The 24486-nt window shown below is 39.8% G+C and overlaps 1 protein-coding gene across 1 annotated transcript in view; it reads left to right on the top strand.

Moving 5' to 3' along the window:
- Window positions 1-24486, top strand: part of LOC132780258 (dynein axonemal heavy chain 10-like) — a 106096-nt gene that overhangs the window by 27911 nt on the left and 53699 nt on the right. The window contains exons 18-33 of the mRNA XM_060783866.2: window positions 3108-3315; window positions 3402-3558; window positions 4622-5098; window positions 12478-12636; window positions 13506-13622; window positions 13705-13807; window positions 14107-14285; window positions 15073-15284; window positions 16458-16614; window positions 18261-18494; window positions 18744-18866; window positions 19016-19249; window positions 19380-19603; window positions 22910-23179; window positions 23925-24108; window positions 24274-24408. Coding sequence (XP_060639849.2) covers window positions 3108-3315; window positions 3402-3558; window positions 4622-5098; window positions 12478-12636; window positions 13506-13622; window positions 13705-13807; window positions 14107-14285; window positions 15073-15284; window positions 16458-16614; window positions 18261-18494; window positions 18744-18866; window positions 19016-19249; window positions 19380-19603; window positions 22910-23179; window positions 23925-24108; window positions 24274-24408 — 3173 coding nt within the window. The remainder of the gene's footprint in view (window positions 1-3107; window positions 3316-3401; window positions 3559-4621; window positions 5099-12477; window positions 12637-13505; window positions 13623-13704; window positions 13808-14106; window positions 14286-15072; window positions 15285-16457; window positions 16615-18260; window positions 18495-18743; window positions 18867-19015; window positions 19250-19379; window positions 19604-22909; window positions 23180-23924; window positions 24109-24273; window positions 24409-24486) is intronic.

The raw sequence follows: 24486 nt of genomic DNA, 5'->3' as shown, positions 1-24486 counted from the left end.
AAGACATTTCTAACAGATTGGATTGGCAAGGAACAAACAGGCTTCCTACCAGGAAGGAACATCAAAGAAAACGTAAGAACGATTTTGAATACCATCGAATATTACGAGATGCACCATAAAAAAAAAGTAAGTTTGATGACCCTAGATGCTGAAAAGAGTTTTGACAACCTAAATTGGAATTTCTTAAAAAAACATTATTAAAAGAACTAGATATAGGTTTCAAATTCAAGTATGCCATAAATGCAATCTATGGGGAACAAAAAGCTTGTATAATGATAAACGGAAGTACATCAGAGGAATTTAAAATCAGTAAAGGTGCACGCCAAGGCTGCCCGCTATCCCCGCTAATCTTCGTATTTGCCCTTGAAATCTTACTATAAGAACAGATGAAAACCTAAGAGGAGTGAAAATTGAAAAGCAGGAATACAAGGTTTGTGCTTTTGCAGCCGATGTAATCTGCATTATTGAAGATCCAATGAAAAATATCTGCAAATGGATCTCAAAAATCGAAGAATTTGGCCAACTAGCGGGATTTAGAATTAATAAAACAAAGCTCGTGATGAAAAATATTCCTCAAAAGAAAATAAAAGAACTTGAGGAAATCGCTGAATTAAAAACATCAGTGAAAATTAAGTACTTAGGTATATGGATTGCAGCAAGGAACATCCACCTATTGAAAAACAACTACCAGGATAAGAGGAAAGAAATCAGGTTAGAATTAGAAAAATGGAAACACCTTAATCTTTCGCTGCTAGGTTATATAGCTGCAATAAAAATGTCTTTGTTGCCCAAAATACTATACCTGTTTCATAATATTCCCATCATCCGAAACATGAAGGTATATAAAGATTGGAGCAAAGATATAATGAGCTTTGTATGGCAAGGGAAAAGGCCAAGGATAAAACATACCATTACGACATCACTGAGAAATAGAGGAGGCTTTGGCCTCCCAGACCTCAGAATCTACCATGAGTCTGCCGCGCTGTCTTGGGTCAAAGATTGGATTGAGCTAACAAAAATCAAAACTCTAACTTTAGAAGGGCATGACCTGAGGCGGGGATGGCATGCTATATTTGGTATGGAAAATTAAAAGTGGAAAAAAAATTCGGTAAATAAATATAAAGACTGTTTCTATACCAAAACTATGATGTGGCTATTGCCTATAGAGGCCAACCAAAGAAGACTTCTAGGATGGACTAAGTGGCCTGCATACAGGGAGTTACTATGGAAAAATGTAAAGAATGAATTAGAACTAAAACCACTAGCGGAAATATCAGATGGTTCCTGTATTTCCAAGTTAAGCAATCCTACAAAGAAGATAAAAAAAATCAGTTTATGCCCAAATGAGGATTTTTTGGTGTAAATTAAAGGACTCGGGCAAAAAAAGTTATAACTAAATTATACAATAGATGAATAGACTGGGCAACTGAGACTGAAGAAATTAAGAGTTCAATGATTAAGTGGGCCAGGAACATAGGCAGGCAGATAAAATTAGAAGAGTGGCAGAACATCTGGACAAAGAAATTAAGATACACCTACACTGGAAAGGTAACGAATGCACAGGCTCTTTCTACCATATGTGGTGGAGCTGTAACAAAACAACCCTATATTGGAAAATGATTCATGAAGATATCCAGAAAATATTAAAAATGAGGTTCTCAATGAAGCCTGAATTATACCTGCTAAGAATACACGAGAGAGCACAATTCCCAGAATCAAATAGGGGAAAACTTCTTATTTATTGCACAGCCAGAATAACATACGGCAAATATTGGAAGCTGGAGACCATCCCCACAAAGGAGGAATGGCTGAACAAACTGCTCAAGATAAAGGATATGGATAGATTAACCTATTTGATAAAACGAAATACCGGCAGACCTGTGATCCAAACAGACTGGTCAAAATATTTAAAAGAAGATAAGTAAACCCTGAACAAAGGTGGTTATGAGTGAACAAAAGAAGAGTCTTAACAATTGCCAAGTAAGGCAGAGATATATTCAAGAAAAGGATATCGAAGGGAAGAAGATTCAATTAGGGAAAATATGCTTAAAATATTTAATAGATCCTATACAACCTATACCTATACAACTCCAGAGGTATTGACCAAAATAGAGAAAACAGGATGAGGGGCCTGCTGGAGGTATAAAAAGGCGAAACGATTTTTTCTCCACGTGTAGTGGAACTGTAATATCATTCCAGAATTCTGGAAAAAGGTGGTTAAAGAAACAAACAATATGATCACCAGAAAGGTCAAGAAAAACCCGGAAATCTGTTTATTAGGACTATTTAGAAGGTGTCTTAGCGCAAGAGATGAAGAAATTATCAAGATTGCATTGTTGCGGCAAGACTAATAATAGTTAAAATATGGAAGGGGGAAAATACTATTAAAGATTGGAGAGATAAGTTATTAGATTATATCCAAATGATCAAGCTGACAAACAGTAGCAGAGGAGGAAATAATGAAGAATTTGCAAACAAATGGAGGCTGGCCCTTGGGTATCTGCAAAAGAAGACGAAGGTAGATTTCTGTTGTCGAAGGCTTTCATGGCGGGAATCATTGGGTTCCTGTGAGTTTTCTGGGCTGTATGGCCATGTTTCAGAAGCATTTTCTTGTGACATTGTGCCCACATCTATAGCAAGTAGCCTCAGGGGTTAGTTATGTCATCCACATTGAAGGGTTTCAGAGGGTTGAGTTCATGTGTGCAGGGTTAGAGGGATAAGGATATATTAAGGTACAATAGCTGTACAGCTAATATCGATTTTTCACATGTTTAACGTGTTTGCTGTATATTGTTTTGTAAACCTGTTTATTTTCTACATTTTTTCTTTTTTGATTTCTGTTCTATTTCTTATATACACAATAAAACAATTAGAACTTTTTAAAAAAGATCTCATTTGATTGAAAATTTTGTGAATGGTCCCTTGAAAAAGATGGTAAAATAACAATTACCTTTGAATGTATGTGCACAGAGGTTATGGAGGTATTGAATGAATTCAACAGAGCTATTTACATATGAATTCTTTGTCAAGGTCATTTCCAATGAATAATTTTGTACATAGGATAGTGACTTACATTTTCTTTATTTTTGTACACTCACATTTGACAGGGGTAAAAGAATACTTTGAGTATGTTAAGCATGAAAGATCCAGAGATATTGACCACATGGCTCGCAAGTACAGTTCTATCGGTCCCCTGCTGACAAAAATGGAGGGGCTGGTTTCAAATACAAATACAGGCAGAGCCCCGAGACTGGTTCATTATTATGCCTATTGGGAAAAGAAGATCTATCAGAGCCTGACAAATCTTGTCCTGAAGTAAGTCTACTCTCACCCATTCTTTCTGTTTCCGCCTGAATTGATTCTCCCAGGAGGTCAGTCTAATTTAGTTTTTCCCCATACAGGAATCTGCAATCTTTCAATGCAGCAGTGTCAAGGCATACTCCACTTTTTCAAACAGAAACCATTTTATCTGCTCCTGAGATCCTCCTCCAGCCAAATGCAAATGAAATTGAAAAAATGTGTATGCATTGCATTCGAGATTGTGTGGATGTTACCAAGGTGAGAATTATGGGATCAGTTCTGATCCTATTGGGGCAGGAATGGGAATGGGGATTATTACCTTACAAGGTGGTAGTACCTGTCTTTCAATCATGAGGGATGCAGTTAGGTATACTTTTTATAGGTTTGCAGATGAGGAGAAACCGTGGAAATGATGCAGTTTGTAGTATTTTGTGCAACGGCTGTGTGCTTGTGACTTATGCCGATCCAAAGGAGGGCTTTTATTGGCAAGAGTTGTTCAGATTGAGAGAGTGAGACTTGCTCAAGATGACCCAGTGGGTTTCCTTGGCTGTATCTATGCACTCGAGGAGGGAGAACAGAATGTGCTATGTTGAGAAAGTTGGAAGAGTCTAGGGAAAAGATGTCAAACTCATTGTCATGGAAGGCCACATTAGCCTTATGGTTGCCTTCAAAGGGCTGTTGAATCCATGGAGGGATAATCGGTGGAAACAGAGGGCCAACTATTTTTTAACATAAATAGACAGTGTTCTTTAGATTTTTATGCAGTTTGTGTCCCCTGGTGTTATTGACCGACAGCGCCCATCACGTTTCATTATCTGTCATGCAACTGGGGATGATGGAAATTGCACCCCAATAGCCCTTGTGGCTCTGAGGTTGGGTAAAGGTTAAAGGACATTTAAAAGTCAGCTATCCTGTCCACAAGCCTTGTATCTAAACCCATACTCCACCTCCTGACTAAACAGAACAAACTGCAGCCTTCCAGATGTGTCTGCATCCCAACTCCCATCAATCTGGTCATGATAATATCTAATGATGACAAATACAGGAGTTGAAATCCAGCATCTAGAGGGCCACATAAAATGACACGGTGGGCTGAATTTGGCCCGTGAGCCATGAATTTTGCAAATGTGGTCTAGATGAAGTGGATGAGAAGCAGACAGCAAAGCTGGACAAAGGGTTTCTTTTCTTGCACATGTTTCTGTGCTGCTTTGGGTGATGCAACTGCAGCTGATTTTGAGGAAAGCATCTCCTTTGCCATACTAATTGTTTCATCATGAGATGCTCAGTAAAGCTTATCCATTACCTTTTCTCTCCCATATAGCAATTTGTTCGTTGGATGCATGGCACTTGTATCGACTGCCCACCACAGCAAACCCCCGATAACGAGACCGTCATCTTTAGCTTTTTTAACGATATCTCCCAGAACCCTTTAATCATTGAACAGGCCATCCTCATTACTCAGAACATGCACAAGATCCTGAGCTCCCTCTCAAAATACTTGAACCGCTGGAAGCGGTATCGCCCTTTGTGGAAACTTGACAAGGCCATTGTCATGGAGAAGTTTGCTGCCAAAAAGCCAGCCTGTGCCGTCTTTGACGAGAAGTTGCAGTTCTACACGAAGGTTGCCGTAGAAGTGATGCAGCAGCCCATGGTAAAAGATGAGAAGTGTGTCCGCCTTGCACTTGCGCCTTTGGCTTTTACACTGCAAGAAAATGCCAAAGGCTGGGTGAGTTCGCTTGGGAAGCTGCTCAATGAATCAGCCAAAGAGACACTTTACAGTCTCCAAGAAAACGTTGAGGTAGGAGATTTTTCTTTTTTTTCTTTTAATATATTTTTTATTATTTTGTCATGGCTTAATACATTTGTTATACATTTGTTTTACAGCAGATACATATTATTCAATACAACCTAACATACTTTTGGCATCTAGTGTTTTTTTCTGCTTATACATATTTTTCACCACTGTGCTCCCCTCCCCCCTCTCAAGCCACAGCTTTTACATGTCATCTGTCCAAAATTTCCATTCTTCTTGTGGAGGTAACTTTCCTTTTTTATTTTTTAATCCCTTTTCAATAATTTTTCTCCATACATCATCAGAATAACTTTGTTTCCATATACCTCTTTTAACTTTTAATTTACATGTCAGCTTATCATTTATTGCCAGTTTCCATACTTCCTTATACCATTCCTCTATTTGTATATTTATTTCTTTTTTCCAGTTCCTTGCTATAAGCAGTCTTGCCATTGTTAATAAATTTGTTATTGCTTCTTTATCCTCTTTTTTCAATTGTTTATTGTTATATAATGATAATAAAGCTATACTAGGACTTCTTTCTATTTTAATATTCATTATATCTTCTATTTCTCTAAATACTTTCCTCCCAAAATTATTTACATATTTACATTGCCACCACATACGTATATATGTTCCTGGTTCTTGACATCCTCTCCAACAATTTTTTTTGAATAGTTTTTATTTATATGTGCTATTCTTACTGGTGTTAGGTACCGTTTCCATATTAACTTATAATAATTTTCTTTAACCCATATTGATAAATTTTTTAGATGTCTTACTCTGTTTCATTTATTTTTATCCCTAAATCTTCTTCCCAGACCTCCTTGAAGCTGTTATTTTTTGTTTTTCCTTTCTTTATTTCAATTATTATCTTATATATTTTACTAGTTATTCCTTTCAAATTTTCATGCTCCTCTACAACCCTTCCATTTTGTATTATTTGTTCAAATTGGTTAAGCTTACTTCCATTTTTATTATTTCCCCAATTTTTAAACCATTGTTCTAATTGTATACAATGGAACCGTGTCAATTTTATTTTCCCCTCGTGGTCAGCTAATTTGCTCATGTGGTATATTCCTGTGCTCGCACAGGCAGCAACAGAAAGATCTTGAGACCAATTTGACAGTTAGCGTAGCCCCGTCCACCTTCCTCGTCCCCATAAATAGCCCTTCAGAGGGGCTACGGTCAGTTCTTCCTATCCACGCAAAAAGCAGCAAGGGAAAGGAGATCGAATATAAAAATAACTTAAATAGCTCTGCCATGGCTACTACTTCTTTTAAAAAGTGTGTGTCGTATCCAAACAAATATCTGGACCATGACGCACGCTCAAATTGCCTAACAGGCCTGGGAGAAGAGCACCTCTCCCAGGCATGCACTATTTGCAAAGCCTTCACACCACAAACAAGAAAAAAATGGAGAACGACGCTTAAAAGCGGCATTACATGAACAGGCTTTATTGCCTAATAAGCCGGGGGAAGTAAACCTACCTCAGGCAAACTTTGTGGAAAAGAACATCGAGATGACTGAATCAGCGGTGAAGAAAAAGAAAATAATAAAAACTAAGAAGAACAAGCCAATTAAGCCCTCAGAAGGAGGCGAAACGGCTAAAATAAGTAATAAAAAAAAAGCCGCAGGAACCCTCGAGGGGGAGATGCAGCTCTGCAAAGCCAAGCGCCAAGCAAAATGGTGCATCTGGCGAACACGGAAGAAACAATGGAAACACATGAAGGGGCGACCCTTCAAGTACTTACCAATGCCTATCCAAAAGAGGGCACAACAAGGGAGGCTGTTTCAGAAGCCTCAGCAACTCCTCCTGTCTTGGCTCGCTACACGAGCAATAGCCTGGAATCAATAACAGAGGCTCCCCCCTTTACACCTCCTTTTAGACCTCTACAAACGAGCCCAAGACGCGCTCGGGATCGAGCTCCCTCCAGACATTCAATAAGACCTGGCAGATGTCGACATCGAAGCCGCTCGACGTCGAGTTCAAGCTCCTCCTCCAGCTCCTCCCCCTCAAGAACAAAGAAGCGGTATCAACGGGGGAGGAGCCAAAGGAGCCAAAGAAGCATGTCTCATTCATCCTCCATGTGGATGAATAAGCAGTATTTGCTTCCTCAGGCACTTTTAAACCAGCAAGGGTTTTGGCAAATAGCGCCCAATGGGCAAATGATTTTCTGTGGAGCCCCAATGCCTGTGCAGTGGCCACCCACAACTGGCCCCAATATAAATAATCAAATAAACACAGAAGATTTGCCAATAGAGCAATCAAAGCCAAAAAAAGTCTAGAAAAACAGATATCCACACTTCTGAAACAGTGAGTACACAAAAGCCAATGCAAGCAAATATACAACCTGAAATGATTCACTTAGAGGAATCAGAATCCTCAGATGAAAATCCAAATAATTTAGAGGAAACAAAAGAAACAGAAAAGGATACACCTAATGGTGAGGATTATACAAAGTTCGCATCTTTACTGACAAGAATGATTCGTGCACTTGACTTACCAACTCCAAAACCACCTGAATCAGTAGATGATCCAATGTTTCCAGCAGATCAACAGGAAACTAATACAAATACTGCTCTTCCAGCATTACCTTACCTACTAAAACTCACAAAAATGCCAGAAGGTTCCCCATCATTAGCCCCTGCAATGCCAAAAAAAATAGACAATCTATATAGGATTGACTTGTCCTCCGCAAATTGGGCAGCTAGACCATCGATCCCAAACACGGTCATAGCTGAAGTAGGCCATGGACAAAAAGCCAAAAAACTTAACCCAACACCATCTGATAAGGAAGGAAGGAAAATAGATGCAATGGGGGAAAAGGCTCACATGGCTGCAGGACTTTATACAAGAATGGCCCACTACGCCACATATATGAGTGCGTATCAAACTTTCCTATGGAATAAAATATTACCGTACATAGATATCTTACCAGAAAGTGAACAGCGCCTACCAAGAGCTTTCCACTTGGAGGCTGTACTATTAGCAAAATTTCAAAAAGACTTTGCTAAGCATATGGCAGAGGCAGCAGGGAAGATATTTACTACTGACAGCAATAAGGAGACACGCCTTGTTACATGCTTCCTACTTATCAGAAGAGGGACGTTCTCTTTCTGAACACCTTCCAATGTACAAAGAGGGCTTATTTAACCCAACAACCGACGAGAAATTGAAACATATGCAGGAGATGAAGAAAACCATCCAAATCTATGGTTTTCCATGACAAGGACACTTTCCGCAAAAGTCCCGATGGCAGACATCGCATCCATACTATAGAAAAAATAATGGTAATTTCTATGGAGGACAACAATGACAACGCACAACCCAAAGCAACAAACCATATATGCAACAAAAGCATTCATATGGAACAAAGAATAGATTCCAGCCTTATCAGAATAAGCCCAACCGCACAGGGGGAAATAAACAGCGTTTTTTTCATTCTCCTTCCAGGCAAAGAAAAGCTAAAATTGCCTGATGTATTATGTCCTACTGTTGTAAATCCAGATTGTTTTTTCCCTATTTCAGAAAGTTCAAAAATTGTAATCTCAGAGTTTCCTTATTTTGGAGCACGTTTAGCTTCATTTTATGATGTTTGATCTCAATTGACACCAGGGCATGATCCGAAATCTTAATAATTCCAATATCAGCATTTAACAATTTACTTAAAAGGTTTTTAGAAACAAAAATATAATCTATTCTTGTATAAACGTTATGTACAGCTGAGTAGTATGTATATTTTTTATTTCCCTTTACCAATCTCCACACATCCTTTAATTGCCATTTATTCATCACTCTACTTAAGTCCGTTGTTTCAATATTTCTAATTTTTGACATTTGCGTAGTTTTATCTTTTTTTTTTTGGGTCCATATAACAATTACAGTCCCCTCCAAATATTACATATTGTTGGTGATAGTTCTCCATTTGACCTAGTACTTTTTCATAAAATTCTTGCTGTTTTACATTTGGTGTGTATACATTTACTAATACATATTTATCCTCCCCTATTTCACCATACATTATTATATATCTACCTTCCTCATCTTTCGATACCTTGTTTATGACAGAGTTGCATTTCTTTGCAATTATTATAGCTACCCCTCTTGATTTTGATGACCCAAAGAATTTTTCATAGCTCCTTATCCAACTCGATTTTAATTTATTCGAACCCGGTTTATTCTGGTGTGTATCCTGTCAGAAGATAACATCCGCTGCGTCCTTCTTCAGTAAGGTTTCAATCCTCCTTCTTTTAATTACCGTTCCTAAACCTCTAGTGTTCAGTGTTGATATTCTTAATTTATTGGACATCATTTCCATTTTCATTTAAAAACTTTTTTGTGGCTTGATCCATTGTGAACCCTTGTCACTTATAATCCCCTCCCCTCCCCCTTGTTCCCCTCTCCCCCCTACTTCCCCTCCTCCCCTCATTCCCCCCTTCCTCCCCTTCCATTCTTTGGGACTTCTAGTCCCAACCATGACCCCCGGCCTTCCCAAGTGGGGGGGGGGGGTGAAATCATCCTGTGGCCCAGAGTCTCCCTCCCCCCGAGTGCTCATCTTTTTTTAAAAAAAATTAGATTTTTGATTGCAGTGTTTCTAAATTTCTTCTTACAGCCCAATTCCTCCGATGCCGCCGATTGTTCCCTCCAATTCTCCTTCCTTCTATGGTGTTCTTCCTCCCTCTGCTCCTTTCTCCTCCTCATCCTTTCAGTCTCTGTCTTGTTTTGTTATTATTCCGAGCTCCTTCAATAGTTGAAGTCCTTGTTCCAAAGAATCAATTCTTTACCTTTTGCCTCTCCATTGGAATTTGAGGAAGGTGGGGTCTCCCCAGGTGTACAATATTCCAGCCTTCATTAACTGAATCGTAATTGGCTTCATTGAATATCTCCAGTTTTTAGTTTCAGGGCAGTAATCATTTAATATTTCCAGCTTTACTTCTCCCATCTTTAAATATTCTGGGTTCTTCCTCAGTATTTTCATCAAATCTTTTTTAGCAACGTTATGAAATCGAATTATTATGTTCCTTGGTGTTATTTTATTTCTTCCAGCCAGAAGATGATGAACTCGTTCTAAATCCATTTCCGTCCAGTTTAACATTGGTGTAATTTCTTGCAACCACTTCAACATTTCAGTTTTCAAATCTTCTTTTCTGTTCCCTTCTGGAAAATTTTTAATTACAACATTGTTTCTTCTCTGGTTATCTTGCATATACACAAACTTTCTTTCCATATCTGAAAGTCTGTTATCAGTTTGCTGAATTTGTTGTTTGAGTGCTTTTTGTTCCTGTTTGTTCTTTTCAGTTTCTAATTTAATTGTTTGTATATCTCCATGTATTATTTGCAGAGTTCTTTGTATAGTCTGAAATTTGTCATCTGAGATTTTCCTTTCTGCGTCCAGTTGCGCCTTCATTTATTTAGCATTGGCCTGGATCTCCAGTTTCATAGCTTGAATATCTTCCTTTCTCTCTTGTTTCCTTGTCTTTCTTTATCAGACATCAAATTCAACTCCCTTGTTTTCTTTTCACCCTCTTCTTTAATTTATTCTGTTATTTTGCTTGACAACTGGTTATTATCCATTTCTTTCTTTTCACTACTTCCTTCTGCTCCTGTAGTTAAGGATGGTAACGATGTCGATGTGGATGTGGCAGGGGAGGGGGGGGGGGTGCGTTGTAGCTGGTGAAATTGTTTGCCCTTAGCAGGAGAACTCCTGCTCATTTTCACTGAAGTCTCTGGAGTTACCCTTTCCAACCTAGGAAAAGCTCTGTCTGAAGGTTTTGTTCGTATCCAGAGAGGATTCCTTCTTGGGGGGCTTTCCTGCTCCTTTTCTTGTTTTTGTTTCTTCCTTCTCATTCAAACACCAGTCAAATTTACCCCCATCCACTTGTTTATACAGCCTTAATTAATTGATTTTACTCTACTCTGCATAGTCCAAAAGAAAGCCTTAATTGTGTATACCTTTGCTTATGCTTGCCTTTGATTCCAGGGAATTCCACTTGCATTCAATTTGTAGTTTTACAGTTCTGTAGGAAAGGCTTCTCTCCTTATCACTCCTTATCACTCTCCCGAGCGAAGAGAAGCAACTCTCTCTGCTTGCTTCTTCAAAGGAAGAATCGAATGACGTACTGCCTTTTATTATCTGTTATAACATTCCAATTTCAATTAGAGTTATTACTTAAAGTCTTTTTGTAATTATCTGAACATTTTATGCTCGGTAATGGCGACTTCTTACTTTCATTTTCAATCTCCGTCAGCATTCATAAATCATGAGCTTATTAATGAGCTTATCATTTACCTTTTGAAGATTTGCTTCTGCTCATTAGATCCTCCACTGCTTTCCCCTTCTTTCCAATCCATAAAAAAGATAAATCCATCGGGTCATTTTTCACTGCTTATTGCTATTTTGCTCAAGAGCGACAAGGGACACGTCTTTACCCAGCCATGGCTGACTCTGCCCCCCGAGGTAGGAGATTTTTCAAGGGACCATCAGTTATCTATAAAATGCGCACTTAAATTGATATAATGGGATGGGATGGATGAAGGAATGTAAACAGATGTGTGTAGAAAGACTCTGGGCACTATTTACATAACACTGGCATGTTGAGCCCAGTGGTTCTGTTTTGGAAAGTAGTAGGTGAGGATTGGCTCTCAGACTGCAGGAAGGATCTATCTATCTATCTATCTATCTATCTATCTATCTATCTATCTATCTCTATCCATCCATCCATCCATCTATCAGGATTCATGTGATTACAATGAAGAGATTAAATTACATAGCCATAGGATTCATCCTCAATTCTTCCTCTTCTCCATGCCCACGTCAAATGCTTCGGCTCCCCCTCATTTAGATTCTTCTGTCTTTCTAGCCCTCTCTTTCTGTTGTTTATCCTCTAGTTCTCTTTCTGACTCCCTATTTTTATTTCCTTGAGAGTGGGAGTCTATTACATATTTTTCCCTTGATTCCATTAGAAAAAACAACCTTTCCTCTTCCTTCTGGGGTTGTTTGTCTTCTGGCTTTGTTCTCAAGGAAGGGGTTCAGTAGAGATTTCAGCAGTGGTTTAGAGTCCTTCCTTTTCCCTATTCCATTGTTCCTCTTGGGTCCCACTGTGACCTTGGTCCGTAAAACGTCCTTTAAGCATATGTCTAAGAAGAATACTGTGTGCAGTAACAACTTGATTGTTGAACTGGGGCTCAGGTAATCTAGGTTTCAAATATCTGCTGGGTCATGTGGACCCATTGGGTGCCTTGGGCAATTCATACTCCATCAGTGGTTTCTAGGGATATACAGTTGTATTTATCACAAACAAATGATCACTTCATTGAAAATGCTACATATTTTCATCCACACAAGTCTCTCTGATGTTTCTTTAAAAATTTCACTTCCTAGAGATTATCCCATAACCTTGCAACACCTCCCAATACCTTGTCAGATCTCAAATTTGTCCTGGGCACTATTGCTGAGATCAAAGATATGTCCCTGGAAGTGGAGCTCGAATATTTGGATATTCAGGAAAGATACCGCACCCTTGCAATGTACAACCTTCCAGTAAGTGAGATTTCATTGAACTCAGTCCAAGCTCCAGTGTTTGTATGTCAGAACGACAAAGCATTCTTAGTCCAGGGTTCTGTTTCTTTTCTTATTGTAGTGGACTAGGGTTTCAGTGCTGTTCGAAAGCAGTAGCGGAATAATCAGTTTAATTGTCTAAAGCTATGGTTCCCAACCTTTTTTTGACCAGGAAACACTTGACCAGGGACCACTTTGACTAGGGACCACTCTCTAACATTAGTACCAAAAGGGTTACTTATCTGTTTTTGGTTTTAGATTCGGTTTAGTTGTTTGGGGTGCTGACCACATCAGCTCTAGTTTCTGATACAGAGCATATGCTATCCAGTAGTCATCATCTGCTCACCTACAGAAAACCATGTTTAATAATCTAGAGCTGATGTGGTAGTAGTAATCTTTCGTGGGTAGTCAGCCTCTCCCCTGCCAACATCCCCATTCCCTAAGAGGCTTTTGTGAGACCAGTTGCTCTCGTTGCTACATGGTTTCGAGGCAACAGTGTAGTAATGGTGAGGCTGCAGACCATGTTTTCGTTTTTGTGGACCACTGATCGACCATGGACCACAGGTTGGGAACCACTGATCTAGAGAATCAGCTTGATTCTGGCTGAAAATCTGAAAATTACAAGATATGGGTGGCCTTCTGGAAGGTTAGTTAGTAAATTACAGGGTCATACTGCAAATTGTAGAACTGATATCTCCTGATTTTATTTAATGGCATCGGTGGGTGGGTGTGGATCTGAGAAAAGGAGGAGTTTCAGGAAGGGATAGAGTTTGTCTGTGGGTGCTTCCATTCTGGACTTAAGAATCTTTTGACACATCTCTCTATAACATTTTACAATTTCTCCACTGTAGACAACAGAAGAAGAACGACTACTGGTGGATAAGATAAAGCAGATGTGGGACACACTTTTTTCTGACGCATCAACAGTTGACCACAGCCTTGGGAGTATCAAAAAGACTTTTACTGAGGTACTACCACTTTCACCTACATGTTAATGAAAATACATATGAAAAATGAATAGGAGTTTCAATATGGATTACTTTCTTTCAGATCACAAGAATCCAGATTACAAATTATAGTAAGGAAATTGATGATTTCTACCAGAGATTTATTACCGAAGGTCCTGGTTCTGTTGGTGACAATCTTGATAGAGGTAAAAGAGTGTACGCCAGTATTCATTAGACAGTTTGAAATGGAATGGTCAAAAGTTACTGGGCCTGTTGTGTCCAGTTGGGGGTTCTGGGGGTTGTAATCCTCAAAAGTAAAATTTGAAAGCCTGGTGGATAATGCCACTTGTATCATAATGCTTACAGCATTAAACTCTCTCCTATAATAGGAGATTTAAAATGGTATTGTTTTTCAGGACGTGAGCTGCTTTGGGTCTTGATCCAGAGAGAAAAGCAAGGTAATAATAATAATAATAATAATAATAATGTTCTTTGTTATCTGCAGGGTTGGAGCTTATGGTGATTTTTGAAAAAGAACTGGAGAAACATGAGAAAAATCGGCAAGAGCTGGCAAATGCTGAGAAACTGTTTGACCTTCCAATCACCATGTATCCCGATCTTATTAAAATCCAGAAGGAGATGAAAGGACTAAGGCAGATCTATGAAATCTATAAGATGCAACAGGTGAGTGGTTTTTGAAAAGAGATGTTTAGTCCTGGGAGCAGTTGCAAGAAACCTAAGTATTTGCAGATAGATAGGTTTTATTTAGTGAAGGGGCATTTAATGAAGTCCCATTTCAAAAGTAAACCAAATATTAAAAATGCAGTGGTAATGCAAAGAGTAATGACTTCTAGTTACTTTCTAAAGGTACATTCAGAAGATACTTTTAGAAACCTTTTGAGATGATTTTTTAAAAAGGGGGACATTAGTTTGTTAGTTCCAATGTTTGTCTTTTAAGAAAATAGAAGAAATAGAAAGCAAGAGAAAACCAATGAACCTTTTCAGCATTGCAATTAATGATGGCAGCAGGTTGCTTTTCAAACACTTGGGGATCAGAAGCTGTTACCATGTGTTGTGAGTTTTTCAGATCTACAAATAGATCTTAATCTATCTTCTGCTGAAATCTACCTTCTGCTTTCACTGTATATCACTTAATATCTTTCAGAGGGTGCATCTGCACTGTAGAATTTGTGCAGTTCAATACAACTTAAACTGTTATGACTCAGTGCTATGGAATTCAGGGAGATGTAGTTTGGTGAGATCCCAGCACTAAAGATCATGTAAAGCTACAAGTCTTATGATCCCATAGCAGTGGGCTGTGGCAATCGAAGTGATACCAAACTGCATTAATTCTACATAGCAAATGCACCATAAGTAACAAGAACAGTTTTTATGTTATCAGAGAGAAATGTATTAAGACAAATGTGATGTCTGCTGGGTGTGATGAAAGGAGATTTCTTCCTTGTTCTAGACTGCTAAAGATGAATGGTCTCAGACCCTGTGGGTGAACCTCAACGTGCAAGTGCTGCAGGAAGGAATTGAGGGGTATCTGAAATCCCTTCGAAAACTACCCAAACACGTTCGAAGTATGCCTGTGGCTTATCACCTGGAAGTGAAGATGAAGTCTTTTAAGGACTCTATTCCTTTGCTGTTGGATTTGAAGAATGAGGCATTAAGAGAAAGGTTTGATTCCAGTTCACTTGCTCTTGGTTCTCTGTGCATTTTGAAGCCAAAGATCTTGACATGATATATTTTGTGTATCATTTTTACATTCTATAAATAACCAAGGCTGCTACAATTTTCTTCTTTGCTGTTCTGGAGGTTGGCCCATGTATAAAATGATATTAAAATAGCTTGTCATTTAGAATTGTTAAATTGGTGAATACAAGGGGCAAACCTGAACCCACAGTTTTGAAACTCTTTAAACTTTGGAAGGTGTTTTAAAACGTTAGAAAACTTGCCTTTCCTGTGTATTTAATGCACAGGTTCATTCACAACAACCCGAAATGTGGCTAAAATTCCTCAACAGGTGCATTTTTTGTATATTTATATTATGTATTTTTAGTCCAAAGTGGGACATAACAACATTGAATCAGTGAATATCTTTGTGCTTTGATTGGTATGGTGAGTGCCAACTAGAGACTAAATAATGTGATTCAGATGCTATGGAGTACTCTACAAATCTGAAGGTTTCCCCAAACATATGCTCAGGTGTCTCGTTCCACCTTTGCCCTCTGTCTTTGAAATACAATGACTTGCCTTTGTAAATGAATTATATATGTACTGTATTTCGTCGCATAATAGTTGCCACCTCTCAATAGTTACCTCCTTGCATTTTTTGGTTGGCAGAACTGGTATTTTTGTGTTCCTCGCATAACAGTTGCAGATCTATTTGGGGCTGATCCATTCTCCCTCCCTCTCTCCATCGGTAAGACAGTTTAAAAACTATGAAATTGTAGTTTCCGGAGCTCAGTCTTCCCTCCTTCCACCAAAGAGCTACATTCAAGTTTTTGTATGTTGCCTTGTTTTCAGAGAAAGTATGAAGGGAGGGAGAGGGAATCTTCCTCCTTCCTTTGAGGGTAGGCATTTTAAACAAGCACACAAACTCTTCATTTGAGGCTGGATTATCCCGCCTTTTGGTCAAGAAAGGGACTAAAAAGTGCAACTATTAAGTGCTGAAATACAGTATGTGGGGCAGTGTGGATCTCTAAATACTTTCTCCACTCTTTTGTTTGCATTACTTTGACTAATATAGACTTGGGACCAGGAAATGCCAAGGTAATGTAGCTTTCCACCCTGAAACTGTGAAAGTTGAACCAAATCACCTTATCTGCCAAATCTGCCAACTTCTTTCAGGCACTGGAAAGAACTGATGAATCGAACAGGTACAAGCTTCGATATGGCAACTGAAACATTCACTCTAGAGAACATGTTTGCTATGGAGCTGCACAAACACACTGATGTTATCAATGAGATTGTTGGTTGTGCTGTCAAAGAGCTCAGCATTGAAAAGGTACATTTCCCCTATTCAACTCCTCTGTTCCTGAGGCCCTTCTGACAATAATTAGAGCTTACGAGCTTGTGAACATTTTTTTGCCTCATAATTAAAAAAATATTTTTTATTATTCTTATAAAAATTATACGTAACCATAATTACCATGCATTTTGTCCTTTTTCATTCCCTTCTCCCTCCCCACTCCCACACCTCCCTCTTCCCTGTTGACAATGTAATCCTTTTTCCCCCGTTACATGAGCCTTCTTTCGATTCTATCCAATTTTTCTTCCAGCTTTCATCATCTGGTTTAATGACCTGTAACCATCTTTTAAATTGAGTCCAAATTTCTTTAATTTTCTTCTGTTTGTCTGACCATGTCTTTTTGCTTCTTATGATGTCCATAATAATTGTATTTGGTCCCACACATATTCATACCAAGTGTCCATTTCATTTTTTCTTTCCAACCCTAAGCTATTAGTGCATGTGCTGCTCTAAACATCATCATCATCACCTTTTATTTATTTATTTATTTATTTATGCGCTTGTATACCGCTAATATCTCAGCCTAAGTCGGCGACTCATTGCGGTTTACAACAACTAAAAAGTTAAAAACAATTAAAAACAGTATTCAATTTAAAACATGAAACACATATACAATACAAATTATTGGGCCACCAATAATAATCCCATGCATCTCGTAACTAAAATCACAATCCAAAATTCGTCGTCCATGATTACCAGCCTTTAGTCATCAAAATTCGTTGCAACGGATTAACCGAATGCTTGTTTAAACATCCATGTCTTCAGTCTCTTCCGAAACACCATCAGCGAGGAGGCTGATCGTACCTCCATAGGGAGGGTGTTCCAAAGCCGAGGGGCCACCACAGAGAAGGCCCTGTCTCTCGTTCCCGCCAGCCGCACTTGTGAAGCCGGCGGGATAGAGAGCAGGGACTCTCCAGAAGATCTTAGGGTCCTGGTGGGCTGATAGGCTGACATACGTTCGGATAGATAAGTTGGGCCAGAACCGTTTAGGGCTTTAAAGGCCAACGCCAGCACTTTGAATTGAGCCCGGTGGCATATCGGCAGCCAGTGGAGCTGGTGCAGCAGAGGAGTTGTGTGCTCCCTGCGCCCCGCTCCTGTTAGTATCATGGCTGCCGCCCGTTGGACTAATTGGAGCTTCCGGGCTGTCTTCAAAGGCAACCCCACGTAGAGAGCGTTGCAGTAGTCAAGGCGGGATGTAACCAGAGCGTGGACTACCGTGGCTAAGTCAGACTTCCCAAGGTACGGTCGCAGTTGGCGCACAAGTTTTAACTGTGCGAATGCTCCCCTGGTCACCGCCGAAACCTGGGGTTCCAGGCTCAGCGATGAGTCCAGGATCACACCCAAACTGCGAACCTGCGTCTTCAGGGGGAGTGCGACCCTGTCTAACACAGGCTGTAACCCTATACCCTGTTCGGCCTTGCGACTAACCAGGAGTACCTCTGTCTTTTGTTGGTCTTGGTTCTTAACTTTTCTATCACCATATATTTCTATTAACAAAATTTGCATATTTATATCAAATTTTATTTTAATATGTAATTCTATCTGGTTTAGAATTTGACTCCAGAATTTTTGTATCTCTTCACACTTTGTGTGTGAACATTTTTATTATTATTATCCTTTAGGGAGTGAAGGAAATTGTAGATACCTGGGAGAATATGAAATTTACAGTGCAAAGGTACTTCAAAGGCACGCAGGAACGGGGCTTCATTTTGGGAGCAGTAGATGACATCATTCAAATCTTGGATGACAATGCCGTCAATCTCCAAAGTATCTCTGGAAGCCGATTTGTCGGTCCATTCCTGTCAACGGTTCACAGCTGGGAAAAAACACTCTCCTTAATTGGAGAAGTGATTGAGGTAGGAAACAAAAAGGAAATCTATTTTGTGGGTGGTTTTGTAGCCATGTATAGTTTTATGTTGGATATTTCCACATTATTATTATTTGGGTTTTTTCTAAAAAGGAGACTTAAAGCAGCTTTCAGTAAAACCAACACAGTACAATTTAAAACCTAAAAATATACTAACATTAAAATAGAATTAAGTATTAACAGTATTTAAAATAAACAGTTAACCCCCTTTTTAAAAATAAATGTTTGACTTCCCCAGGTCTGGATGATAGTTCAGCGAAAATGGATGTACCTCGAAAGCATCTTTATTGGTGGAGACATACGATCTCAGTTGCCTGATGAAGCTAAAAAATTCGACAACATTGATAGGATATTCAAAAGGGCAAGTAGACACCCATTTATAGGAGCATTGAAGCAAAGAATATGAATTCCACACATGGTTTTAATGCATACTCATACATGCATATTCTTACAGACCTTTTAATGTTGTAACTCACAGAACTTAGTATTTGTACTTCTTGTCATCTGCAGATAATGGGAGAAACTGTCAAAGATCCTGTGATAAAGAGGTGCTGTGAAGCTCCAAATCGTCTTGCGGACCTACAGAATGTCAGTAATGGCTTAGAAAAGTGCCAGAAAAGCTTGAACGATTACCTGGATTCCAAGAGAAACGCTTTCCCCAGATTCTTCTTCATATCAGATGATGAGCTCCTCAGCATTTTGGGCAGCAGTGACCCACTCTGTGTCCAGGAACACATGATCAAGGTAGATGGATGAATGACCCCAGCACCAGTTCAAAGCCTTTGAGTTTTGCCTCTCTGCTATAATGGAGGAAGATGCTTGAATTTCACAATGGCAATGCAGCTTTATCACCTCCCCTCTTGTCATGTTTCAGATGTATGACAACATAGCCTCCCTAAGATTTCATGATGAAGAAGGTGGTACAAAGATAGCCACTGCTATGATCTCAGCTGAAGGTGAAGTGATGGAGTTCCGGAAATCAATTGTAGCTGATGGTCGAGTGGAGAACTGGATGACATCTGTACTTGTCGAAATGAGGAGAACCAACAGACTTATTACAAAAGAAGCCATATTTCGGTACTGCGAGGACAGGAGCAGGTGAGATGATCAAATCCAGCACATCAGGTTAAAAGTAAGTAAGCCAGGAGGAAGAACTTGATGAAGTCTTCTGCCAACAGTTGACCAAACAGGCACAGAGAAGAGATGTAGTAGTCATGGGCGATTTCAACTATCCCGATATTTGCTGGAAAACAAACTCGGCCAAGAGTACAAAGTCCAACAAATTCCTCGCTTGCCTTGCAGACAATTTCATGGTCCAGAAGGTAGAAGAGGCAACAAGGGGATTGGCTACTCTTGATCTCATCCTAACAAATGTGGAGGACCTGATAGATGCAGTTGAAGTGGTAGGATCCTTAGGGGCAAGTGACCATGTGCTCCTGCAATTTGAGGTACAAAGAAAGGTCGAAACTAAGACAAGTCAAACCCGCATTTTGGACTTTAGGAGAGCTGATTTCCAAAAAATGAAGGAAACACTGAGCAGCATTTTGTGGACACAGATACTAAAAGACAAGGGGGTTACGGATGGATGGGAGTTTCTCAAGAGTGAAATACTCAAGGCGCAGTTGCAAACTGTGCCAACAAAAAGAAAAAATTGGACAAGTGCAAAGAAGTCAGAATGGATGTCCAAAGAACTTCTAACTGTGCTGAGACACAAAAGAGACATGCACAAGAAGTGGAAAAAGGGAGAAATCACCAAAGAAGAATTCAAACAAATAGCCAACACCTGTAGGGAAAAGGTCCGCAAGGCTAAAGCACAAAACGAGCTCAGGCTTGCCAGGGACATTAAAAACAATAAAAAGGGATTCTTTTCTTATGTCAGTAGAAAAAGGAAAAACAAGGAGGCGATAGGGCCTCTTCGAGGAGAAGATGGGGCAATGCTGACAGGGGATAGGGAAAAGGCAGAATTACTTAATACCTTCTTTGCCTCAGTCTTCTCACAAAAAGAAAGTCATCTTCAACCTCAGCAAGACGGAGTGGATGAGGGATTTGAGGATATCCAACCCCAAATTGGGAAACAAGTTGTCCAGGAATACCTGGCTGCTCTAAATGAGTTCAAGTCCCCAGGGCCAGATCAACTACACCCAAGAGTATTGAAGGAACTAGCGGAAGTCATTTCGGAACCATTGGCAACCATCTTTGAGAGTTCTTGGAGAACGGGAGAAGTTCCAGCAGATTGGAGGAGGGCCAATGTGGTCCCAATCTTCAAGAAGGGAAAAAAGGATGACCCAAACAACTACCGTCCGGTCAGCCTCACGTCAATACCAGGCAAGATTCTGGAAAAGATTGTTAAGGAAGTGGTCTGCAAACACTTAGAAACAAAAGCGGTCATTGCTAGTAGTCAACAAGGATTTATAAAAAACAAGTCATGCCAGACTAATCTGATCTCTTTTTTCAATAGAGTTACAAGCTGGGTAGATGCGGGGAATGCCGTGGATGTGGCGTACCTGGATTTCAGTAAGGCCTTCGACAAGGTCCCCCATGACCTTCTGGCAAGGAAACTAGTCCAATGTGGGCTAGGCAAAACTACGGTGAGGTGGATCTGTAATTGGTTAAATGGACGAACCCAGAGGGTGCTCACCAATGCTTCCTCTTCATCCTGGAAAGAAGTGACAAGTGGAGTGCCGCAGGGTTCCGTCCTGGGCCCGGTCCTGTTCAACATCTTTATTAATGACTTAGATGAAGGGTTAGAAGGCGGGATCATCAAGTTTGCAGACGACACCAAATTGGGAGGGATAGCGAATACTCCAGAGGACAGGAGCAGGATTCAAAACGATCTTGACAGATTAGAGAGATGGGCCAAAACTAACAAAATGAAGTTCAACAGTGACAAATGCAAGATACTCCACTTTGGCAGGAAAAACGAAATGCAAAGATACAGAATGGGGGATGCCTGGCTCGAGAGCAGTACGTGTGAAAAAGATCTTGGAGTCCTCGTGGACAACAAGTTAAACATGAGCCAACAATGTGATGTGGCGGCAAAAAAAGCCAATGGATTTTGGCCTGCATCAATAGGAGCTTAGTGTCTAGATCTAAGGAAGTAATGCTACCCCTCTATTCCGCTTTGGTTAGACCACACCTGGAATATTGTGTCCAATTCTGGGCCCCACAATTGAAGAGAGATATTGACAAGCTGGAATGTGTCCAGAGGAGAGCGACTAAAATGATAAAAGGTCTGGAGAACAAGCCCTATGAGAAACGGCTTAAGGAGCTGGGCATGTTTAGCCTGAAGAAGAGAAGGCTGAGAGGGGATATGATAGCCATGTATAAATATGTGAGAGGAAGCCACAGGGAGGAGGGAGCAAGCTTGTTTTCTGCTTCCCTGGAGACTAGGACGCAATGGAACAATGGCTTCAAACTACAAGAGAGGAGATTCCATCTGAACATGAGGAAGAACTTCCTGACTGTGAGAGCCATTCAGCAGTGGAACTCTCTGCCCCAGAGTGTGGTGGAGGCTCCTTCTTTGGAAGCTTTTAAACAGAGGCTGGATGGCCATCTGTTGGGGGTTATTTGAATGCGATGTTCCTGCTTCTTGGCAGGGGGTTGGACTGGATGGCCCATGAGGTCTCTTCCAACTCTTAGATTCTATGATTCTATGATATGTGCACATCAGCACTTCAGCCTTTGCTTTGGATCTCCCACTGTCTGCCCTGAAAGTGGTGGCAGTATCAAAAGCCAGCATGTGCTATTCGGTTTGCAGACCTCATGTATAGTGCCAAATCACATCTAGTATTTAAAAGTATACTTTCTGCACACCGGTTTAGTCCTATATTGCTGATTTAGGAACATGGCATTGTCCATCTGTGGATGATTGGCTACTCTTTCTTTTATTATGTCAGGACTTGCATTAATATTCACAGCATGCCATTGTTACATGTTATTTATTGATTTATGTCACTGGTGTACCACCTTTCTAGCAGTGCACTCAATGTATGTGTGTGCCTTGAAATTGCCTGTTGACTTATGGTAGCCCCATTAATTTCATAGGGTTTTCTTAGGTGAGGGATACTTAGAGATGGGTTTGCCCAATCCTTCATCTGAAATAGAGCTTATAACACTTGGCATGTATTGGTTATCTCCCATATACTTTCATGGACATGATACAAAAGAGAAAAAATGGATGCATAGAAGAGAAACATAAGCAGATTTAATGTAGTAGGAGGCAGTTATGTGAGAGAGGAAGACTCAAATGGTAGATAGTTCTTCAGGCTGATGGGTTGTACTGCACTATTTCATATTTATCCTTTTGCTCCCAGCAAGCAAGTGTAGCTTAGATCTTAATCTGGAGACATCATGCATTCCGTTACTTTCCACTGTTCCATCCCTGGAATTTTGCTTTTGCCTTAGAGTTGACTGGATGTTGATGTACCAAGGCATGATGGTGCTGGCGGCCAATCAAGTCTGGTGGACCTGGGAGGTGGAAGATGTTTTTCGAAAAGTGAAGATGGGAGAAAAACAGGCCATGAAAAACTATGCCACGAAGATGCACCAGCAAATCGACTCGCTTGTAACACGGATCACCAAGCCCCTTAGTAAAAACGACAGGAAGAAATACAACACTGTTCTCATCATTGATGTCCACGCAAGGGATATAGTGGATACGTTTGTCAGAGACAGGTAACTGAAGGCTTTTTCAACGGGGATGAGAATTGTGTGGCCTTCCAGATGTTGCTGAATACAAGTTCTAGGACTCCTAGACAGCATTGTAAATGGGGAAGAATTCTGGGTGTTGTAATTGGACATAATTGGGAAGGCTGTATAATTCCTGCATTTTTAGAAGCAGGACAGATAAGTATAATTGTCATAATAGGTGCTCATAGTCTTAGAAACCTCAATTTTAATAGAAGAATATTGGCATCGGTATTTATGTCTGTGTTTGCAAACGCACTTTTATTTTTATCTTGTGATATTTCTGCTAATGCTGCCTTTTTTGATGATGTGATGACCTGCCTATTGTCATATGTCAAAATGCTCAGGATTTAGGGCAAAAAAAATTGTACTACCTGTATTTGCATATTATGTACCTCAAGAGATAACTTGAAGAATAAGTCTCATGTCTAAAAATAAAATTCATTCATGTTTCTATAATACACATACCTTGAAGGTCATTAGCTATGTGAATAGGTTTTTAATGGATTTAACTGTTTATTTTTAATAGTTTCAGTGTTTAGTCCTATTTTAATGTTTGTATGTTTTTTTAGATTTTAAAGTATATATTTGTATTGTTTTTGGTGTTAGCTGCTTTGGGTCTCTTTTTAGAGAGATAAAGTGGGATAGAAATGAAATAATAATAATGATAATAATAATTATATGCTATATGAGAGTCTGTAATGTCTCCCTCCCTTTTCCTTCCTCTTTCCAGCATAATGGAAGCCCGGGAATTTGAGTGGGAGAGCCAACTGCGCTTTTATTGGGATCGAGAGCCTGATGAACTTAATGTGCGACAATGCACAGGCACCTTTTCTTATGGTTATGAATACATGGGTTTAAATGGGCGGCTGGTCATCACTCCACTCACTGACCGGATTTATCTAACACTCACCCAGGTGAACTAGAAAGATTCATTTTCTGCTAGCTTCAGATCCCTTGAAATGTGGAGTATAATCGGGTTGTTGCAAAAAGGAGCTTTACTGTCAGATATTTTGCTAATACTTTAAACATAAAATTTCTCCTTCCTAGCCCCATTTTTCTGTCTCTTTTCCCCCGCAAAGGCCTTATCCATGTATTTAGGAGGAGCCCCTGCAGGCCCAGCAGGAACTGGAAAGACTGAGACAACCAAGGATCTTGCCAAAGCATTAGGTTTGCTTTGTGTAGTCACCAACTGCGGAGAAGGCATGGACTTCAAGGTAGGAATATCAACTTGGTGTTCTCTTGCTGGTCTCTCTTTTTAATAGTTAAAAACCACTTTTTGTCAGTCTCTGTAG

This window comes from Anolis sagrei, chromosome X, assembly GCF_037176765.1.
Source record: "Anolis sagrei isolate rAnoSag1 chromosome X, rAnoSag1.mat, whole genome shotgun sequence".
Lineage (NCBI taxonomy): Eukaryota > Metazoa > Chordata > Lepidosauria > Squamata > Dactyloidae > Anolis > Anolis sagrei.
This window is presented reverse-complemented; position numbering and strand designations above follow the sequence as displayed.